Source organism: Sardina pilchardus, chromosome 3, assembly GCF_963854185.1.
Source record: "Sardina pilchardus chromosome 3, fSarPil1.1, whole genome shotgun sequence".
Lineage (NCBI taxonomy): Eukaryota > Metazoa > Chordata > Actinopteri > Clupeiformes > Clupeidae > Sardina > Sardina pilchardus.
The window spans coordinates 25,311,560-25,320,025 of NC_084996.1; the positions used below are offsets into that span (position 1 = coordinate 25,311,560).

General features: G+C 46.7%; 1 protein-coding gene across 1 annotated transcript; it reads right to left on the minus strand.

Moving 5' to 3' along the window:
* Positions 1-1,069: 1,069 nt before the first annotated feature.
* On the minus strand, positions 1,070-5,850 carry pyyb (peptide YYb). Its single transcript, XM_062531201.1, has 4 exons — positions 5,803-5,850; positions 5,161-5,348; positions 2,601-2,681; positions 1,070-1,363 (listed from the first exon to the last, which is right to left on the minus strand). The coding sequence occupies exons 2-4, from the start codon at positions 5,346-5,348 to the stop codon at positions 1,339-1,341; spliced, it is 294 nt and encodes a 97-aa protein (XP_062387185.1). The 5' UTR covers positions 5,803-5,850; the 3' UTR covers positions 1,070-1,338.
* Positions 5,851-8,466: the final 2,616 nt, after the last annotated feature.

Sequence of the window (8,466 nt, forward strand, 5' to 3'; positions counted from 1 at the left end):
GACTGAAACACTCGTGGCTACCTGAGACAAATCAGTGGCGATTCCATGCTGTGCCCGTAATATTCTGTAGGCTACGCAGTTATGCGGACCCACAATCAGTTTAATTGACAGACCTGACGAAGCAGCTGGTCTCCACGGTGACTAACGCAAACTACCGCTGATAAAAAAAAAGCGTTGCTCTGCGTAAAACCGATGGTCAATTATCCTTACCACCGTGGCATCAAAAGGTGCATCAGGTACAGCTTAGTGTTTGGATTTCAAAGGAACTCACCGGTATTGCTGCAAGGTTCCGTGGTTCGCTGTGTTAAAAGTGAAGTAGCCGCCGTTGACGAAATGTCAAAACGTTGGAACGGATCTTTTGCTCATGTGAAGGGAAAAGGCGCTCTAGTCTCCGGTGCGGACCCTACCGGTATTGTTCCCGCTCCCTGTAGGAACCGGCTGCCGAAACGCGTTCCGTCGCTTTAAGGGATTGCTGTGGCGCTAGAGATTGCGAAGATGGATTTCATGACTAAACAAATTATTTACTTTAATAATACACGACTACACGAGATGCCTTTGACTTATAATAAATGTGTAATAAGTCAGTTAAAAGATTTAAACATCTTGGCAGCCTTGGCAAGGTTTCAATGAAATAGGGTACATGATCGAGTTGGTTTAATTTTACCTCACCATTGCTGCTACATAGACATATTGTGTTCCTTCATGTATGTGATGAGGAATGATCAAAGCAAAGGGGGATTGTTGAATTCCACAGGAAAATTAATTAATCTATTTCAGGAATTGTGCGCTTCGCCGGTAGATGCAGATGCATTGCAGGGTGCAATGCCTCCATCTTGTGGTTGAAACGGCAAGTAACCCCTCTGTGCAGGGTGATGTTTCTAGCAGAAGAGAGGCTTTGAGTCATTACTGTAACTCCATCTCACCCAGTGGAACTCAGCTGACTCCTACTCAGTTCGAAATGCTAAACACCTAGTATAGTGTCAGCAACCAACCGCACACAAACAGCCTGAACCAAAACACCATGTGTGGCATTCAATAATAAGGTTTATTATTCCAGATTTATCTCCTTATTAATTATTTACAATTATCTTCAGAAAATACACAAAAAGGAATGCAAGCATTAAGAGAGAAAGAGAGAGAGAGAATCTGTATGCATTGTGCATTGCTGGAGGAACCCAAAGTTTGTTGAATGTTTGTTGGGCGCTGGTTCGTGGTGTGTTTTTCATCTGCTTAATAAACTCATTCTTCTTAGAGGTGCTAATGGGGGAGGCTCATCACACGAGGTGAGGAGAGGGGAGGGTCTTCGGACAGACAGCAGGGGTCAGTCGGGGGGGCAGATCACCACACCAGGCTGTCGTCAGCGCTGCAAGAGAGAAGAGAAGCAAGAACTGAAAACATGCTCAGAACATCAGAACACCAGAAGATCATCATGAGGTTTAGGACGATCTGAACATCAGAAGATCATATCTCATCATGAGGTTTAGGATGATCTAGATTAGAGCATCAGAAGATCCTATCTGATCGTGAGGTTTAGGATGATCTGGAGCTCAGTGTAAGACCAGTGTAAGCCCAGTGCAACCGCCTTCTCTACTGCAGGCTCCTGAGTTGATGAGCTGTGACGTTCGGTTTAGGGAATAGAACACCAGTCCTGGCAAATGTAACCAAATCAGCTGATTTCACCATCTTTGACCAGAGAACAGGACTCTGTGATGGCTAAACCACACACATGGTTACTATCTGGCAGATCAGGCACACACACATGACTTACTTTACATCATGATCTCTTTACCTCTCTCTCCCTCTCTCTCCCCCTCTCTCTCTCTTTACCACCCTCTCTCTCTCTCTCTCTCTCTCTCTCTTTACCTCTCTCTCTATATATATCCATTCCTTCATCCATCCTTTCCTAACTTTCCATATGACACGGTCACTCACTCACACACACACACACACACACACACACACACACACACACACACACACACATAGTTAACAATAGGACAAGTGTCTGTTTCTTCAGCATGTGTGTGTGACGTGAGTCCTACCAGACCCCCAGGCCTATGTGAGTCCATCTCTGAGTGTGACGGTGAGCTGCAGGTACCTCTGGCTGGACTAATGCCACATGTGTATGCATGGCCAGGGCTGTGTGAGTCCATGTCTGAGTGTGATGGTGTGTGTGTGTGTGTGTGTGTGTGTGTGTGTGTGTGTGTGTATGCATGGCCAGGGCTGAGTAGAGTGCAGCTGGGCTGTGGGCTCCGACTAATGGAGTGTAATGGCACCAGTGCAAGACCAGGTGTCCACACTCTCAGATCAATCATCTGGCTCTTAGAAGTAGCTATTCGCTTTTAGTGGGACTTCATTAGTTGTGTCTGTGTGTGTGTGTGTGTGTGTGTGTGTGTGTGTGTGCGTGTGTGTGTGTGTATGAAAGCAATCGAGAGAGAGAGAGAGAGAGAGAGAGAGAGAGAGAGAGCAGTGTGTATGGTGGTGGTGGTGGTGTGTGTGTGTGTGTGTATCTTTAAATTATGCATGCATGATGTGTGTTTGTGAACCATGACTGTGGTACACAGTGTGTGTGTGTGTGTGTGTGTGTGTGTGTGTCTCACCGTGGTCTGACATCCTGTTCAGAATCGTCTCCAAACAGCAGCTCTGCTACTGCAGCCTCTGGTGCAGCTCTCTTTCCATACCTACAACACACACACACACACACACACACACACACACACACACACACACACACACACACACACACACACACACACACACACACACACACACACACCAAGGCACAGTTCTGTGATTTACACATACATTCAACCTTCACTCTTGTACACACAGGCACGCACGCAAATTCTACTATCACCACTCCTACTGCAAACTCCTACCTGTCAAATCTGGTCATTAGAAAAGTACTATTATTACCTCTCAGTGCTCAGGCTCTTTACAGACAGTTAACCTTCTACAGACAGTTCACCTTCTACAGCCAGTCTCAGTGAGGAAACATCCCATCTGCGTTCTGGAGTCTGGATCGCTCTGTCTGGTTCTGTCTGGTTCTGTCTGGTTCTGTGTGTGAATAGTCTATCTCCTATTACTAGTCCTTGATCTGATGCACAGCGCAGACATTAACCTCCACATCTCAGGAAATCAAGCTTGTTTTAATCTCATTAGTTGTGTATTCCCATCCAGACATATGTCATTAAGAACAAAAGAATATCAGCCACATAATGTGATTGTGTTGCTGTGTTGCTGGCTGTCCAGAGATGGCTGTGTAAACCCTACACAAGATGTGATGTGTTGCTGTCTCACTGTTCAGAGATGGCTGTGTAAACCCTACACAAGATGTGTCCAGAGATTGCTGTGTTCTACTGCACAGAGATGGCTGTGTAAACCCTACACAAGATGTGATGTGTTGCTGTCTCACTGTCCAGAGATGGCTGTGTAAACCCTACACAAGATGTGTCCAGAGATTGCTGTGTCCTACTGCACAGAGATGGCTGTGTAAACCCTACACAAGATGTGTCCAGAGATTGCTGTGTCCTACTGCACAGAGATGGCTGTGTAAACCCTACACAAGATGTGATGTGTTGCTGTTTCACTGCTCAGAGATGGCTGAGTGAACCCTACACAAGATGGCTGATGCTCATGTTGGCATCTGGCCAGTGCAGCAGACTGATGTTGGCCGCTGCCGTACGGAATTCAGTCCGGTGGCGCGCAGGCTGCTCTGGCACTCCTGCGGTTGGGCCACACACACACACACACACACACACACACCCTCCTGCGGCTGGGCCAGGTGGCACTGAGCTGGCTGGGGAGACTGGCAGGGTGCACCCACTTAATGAGGGACTGTGCTTTTGCACAGCGCATAATAATGGTGCATTAAGTGCATCCCATGCACACACGGCCAGTCGGCCACCCCCCTCTCTATCTGGCTCTCTCACACACAAACACACACACACACACACACACACACACGTGCGCGCGTATGTATGCTGTGGGCTACTGGCTCTGGACTGCACTGGTCTCTGCTGTGAGCTACTGGCTCTGGACTGCACTGGTCTCTGCTGTGGGCTACTGGCTCTGGACTACACTGGTCTCTGCTGTGCTCTGGACTACACTGGTCTCTGCTGTGCTCTGGACTACACAGGTCTCTGCTGTGGGCTACTGGCTCTGGACTACACAGGGCTCGGCTGTGGGCTACTGAGCCCCTAATCTGATGACCCTGTAACTCAGTCATAATGCACCATGCCCTGCGTCCAGATCATAAGGGCCACGGGGTGGACACGGGGTGGACACGGGGTGGACACATGCTCTAATTGAGTTTTGCTACACTGTAAAGACCATTTCCTCTGCGACAAATTCAACACTGTAAAGACCTGGGACTGAACTGAGAGATAGAGAGAGGGAGGGAGAGAGAGATAGAGAGAGAAGGGGGGAGAGAGAGAGAGAGAGAGAGAGGGAGGGAGAGAGAGAGATCCAAAGTTGTCTGAATAGATTCATCTTCATTACAGCGCTGCGCTGGTCAGGGATCTCTGCATGGTCATTAGGCCTACCGTTTTATCAGGTCCAGTCTGCAGTGGACTGCTGCAGCGGCGAGCCTCTAAACTCAATCCCGCTAGCATTAGAACATCAAGCATCTTTCTATTCTCATCATTATTATCCTGACTGCCAGGTCCACCCGCAGCACACGGTGGAACATGTGGAACATGTGAGCAGCCAACGGCCCTCAGGGCCTTTAACTGTGTCATCCAAAGTCACAGTATCATGGCCAGGCAACCCCATCATACAGCCTATACATGCACTCTTAGAGAACAGGTGCTATATAGAATCAACCCCCATGCTTCATATATGACATCCCTACATGGTTCTTTAAACCATTTGGAAAAGAGTAAGGGCTGTACGGGTTCTTTGACGCCTGCATTGATCTACAGTATATAGCACCCAAGACCCCTTTTTAAAGAGTGTACTAAAATAATTTGACAGTGTTTCCTTCCTAATCGCCTGCCCTAAATTAGAATAAAAAGCTGTGCTAAAAGTTGTGCTGTGCTATGCTCTAAGTAGAAAGAAAGAACGACAGAGACAGACAGAAAGAAATAAAGAAAGAAGGAGAAAGAAAGGAAGCAATTCCGGCATGTAATCCCGTCTCCTCTCCAAGGTTGTGGCACTCACCTCTGCCTGGTGATGAGGTTGATGTAGTGGCGGAGGGCGGTGTGGTATTTCGCCATCTCTTCTGGACCCACGTCTCCGGACGGAGGCTCCGGTTTGGGCGGGTAGGCGTCCGCGAAGGTGCTGAGGCAAACTAGGACGCACAGTACCACCGCCACAAGAGCTGTCCATGATCTCAAAGTACCTGCCATCTGAGAGGGAAGCGTGCTGCTATTACAGAAGGGCTTTCATATTGACATAGCCTGCACTATTGTTGGACATGTCTTAGAAAACTCTCTCATATTGCATTTGCAACGCTTATTTTGTATGGCTGCAGGATTCCAAAATAAGACATGATTTAGCAGCCCAGATGACTATTTTCACATTTTAAAACATATTCTTAGAAAATGTTTAATTGCATGGCAAACAAAGGTTTAAACATTTTAAATTAAAGTTCAACATTTAACATTTTACCAAAACTCCCGAAAGAGGTCGAAAATTACCACGTCTTCAGTGTTTCTTAATCTTTTTGAGAGAAAATTTAACACCTTCTTCTCTGTAATAGCCTATTTAGACTCGTTACAGTCTTAACACCCTTATTAAACCTCATCAATTTAAAGAGAAGATGGACAAAATCCAGAGAATTTAAAGGAAGGCTATACTTACTGTTGGATGCGATGTGACCCGGCCGGGGAGTGGTGATGATGAATTATGCTGGGCTGTGTCGGTGTCTGGTCTACTGCCCGAATCTTGAGCGTATTTATACCTGAGCCTCCAGGGACTACGAGGGGAGAAGGACGCGCACTAGACCCAGCCCCGCAGAGGGGTCTGCCGTTCACCTCTCCTCCCCTCCCACCGTTTTCCCTTTCACACATGAATACACTGATAATCGTCTCCGCATGTCTGGGAATGGCCTAATACATGTCTTATCAGTTTGTAAAATATAGCCTAATGGCTGGTGATGATTCGGAGTTAGTTTACTTTTTGGTGTAGCCTACTCACAGTACATGTCAATCAACATAAAATGCTTTGGACTGTCGTTAATCTCTTCCTATTGCAGCTGTCCGTTAGGGTTGGATCTAAGCTTATTATTGCCTGCCCATCACAGATATTAACCTGTTTTTCGACTTGCTTTTGCAGCGTCAGTCTTCATAAATGGCAGTTTATGCCAATTTAAACCTTGATTTAAACATGAGTCAACTGGTTAAATGACAGTGTAGTGAGTTGCACTTATTAGGCCTACACATATGAATAAAACAGGCCTAACGTGCCAGCGGAGTATTTTCGTATTCGAATCCGCTGCAGTGTTCAGCGAAGTCGTAGTAAACTTCAGCACTTGTGAAGTGCGGACAGCGACCGTGAGTCGACCTAGATCTGTCAATCATAAAGAATAATGGGAAAGATGACGCCCCTTTCCGAACTTCCCGTTTTAAACTTCCTCGTGCTAACCAGCAGTTAAATTTAACGGACATGCAGTTAAGTCTTATGCATACGCATTCGTTTCAGAACTGGCAGCAATTTTTTTTTGTAAACGAAGGTTTAAAACCCAGATGTTGGCCTACTGAGTTACAAAGAAAAATCGTGCCTCAGTATTTAGTGAAACGGACGTCATGGCTTCAGACCGAGCTGCAAAGCAAGGTCAAATTTGCTAACAGGTTTCTCAGGGTTCACTCAAGTACAGACAAGACTAGACAAGAACATGACTATACCAATAAACATCCCCCTTTGTAAAACTTTCGAGCAGACGATCATTTGTGTCTAGAAAGTAGTTTGCACTCCCCTGATGAAACATGGGGCTCATTATAGGTTGCACGGCAAATTGCTTTAAAGAGCTGGATGACCTGCAGCTGGGAGGTCAGTTGGGGTGGTACACGACAGCAGTAGATCGTTTTTTAATTATTTCGGAGATCTACAAATGTAGCTGAACTTGTAGCGCATGATGGAGCTATACATCTTTCTTGATGGGACAAATCGACGTTAGTTGTAGGTTATAATTTGCTCTCTTTCTGTGTGTGCGTGTGTAGTAGATAGTAGTGTGAGCGCGGGCGCGCGCGCGTGTGTGTGTGTGTGTGTCTGCGCGCCCTTGCAGGTGTGTGTGTGAGTGTGTGCTTGCAGGTGTGTGTGTGTGTGTGTGTGTGTGTGCGTGTGTGTGTGTGAGAGAGAGAGAGAGAGATAGAGAGAGAGAGAGAGATAAAACTATGCGCTACAGATTAGCGCCATATTTCTATCAGCAGCGTCAAGTGCATTTCAGTGCGTCAGCCAGAACATGCTTAAGTCCAGTTTCTGAGCACACATCCGGTCAGCTCCGTGGTCCGGCGTGGGTTCCGTTTTACTGGCCTAAACTGACCGGGTTTACGTAATCTGTTTGCTACTGAGGGACGTGGCGATGCGATGCCCATTTGCGCAAAAGGACGAAGAGGGGCGCCATCCTTGTTGACTGTCTCCTCGGCCTGTATTTATCAGTGGGCTACACTTTAGGCCTACGGCACCGGGGCCTGCCGGGCAATGCCAGCCACCACTTTATTGCCTCTCTATATTTAACATGGCAATTTTGTGCTTTCAAAAACGACTTAATTAGACCTGAAAATTGCTTTGCAGTTAAACGCAGTGGGATAAAATAACCACTCCAGTGCTGCCCGTTGGCAAATTAGCCTATCTTGTTTTTCTATCAGTCCTTCAATTTCACACCTTCCTGTTTTGATTGCAAGCAGCACATTCATCAGAGACTGAAACACTGAAATTGCGTGTGATGGTTCAAACGTAGCGCTGCGCCATATCATCAAACCCTGTCTGGCGTTCCCAGGCAGAACTTATGCAACATTCTGCCCTCAGAGGACAATACATCACTGTCAGGCCTGGACATAGGCTGTAGCCGAGCTTGGTTTAATTCTCTCTCAAAGTCAATCAGAATAATTTGAATTATATGAAAAAGGATGCCGTTTCGCTTGTCGTTGCTACCGCACAATCTATTTGAAAGGAAGCAAACAAGCAGTAGAATCAAAACCATACTTCAGCTTATCGGTTCTCAAACACCGACAAAACGGTCGCTGATAAGAGCTGGCCTTGAGAGTTTGGACTAACATTCACGCTACATTATCTGTTCAAACAAGCGGGCCTGCTTAGCGGGAGTTTACTACGCCGGGAGCAGGGTCTGTGCACACGTTTGAGTAAATGTGTTTGAAGAGTAAATGTTTTAGAGAGACGGCGAGGACTCGAGATATCCACTGAGCTACTTTATTGCGTCTGGTAGCTGCCCGTAGATGCCAGAGTCCTGAGCTAGTGAGGATGTGTGCGATGGCCCATTTGAAACGACATTGATTGTTACAAATT

Bases quoted from the DNA above. Each gene is read 5' to 3' on its own strand.
- pyyb (XM_062531201.1), bottom strand. From the start codon at position 5,348: ATGGCAGGTACTTTGAGATCATGGACAGCTCTTGTGGCGGTGGTACTG. The intron at 2,682-5,160 runs GTGAGTGCCACA...TGTGTGTTGTAG, and splicing joins AACCTCATCACCAGGCAGAG to GTATGGAAAGAGAGCTGCAC. The intron at 1,364-2,600 runs GTGAGACACACA...TCTCTCTTGCAG, and splicing joins GAACAGGATGTCAGACCACG to CGCTGACGACAGCCTGGTGT.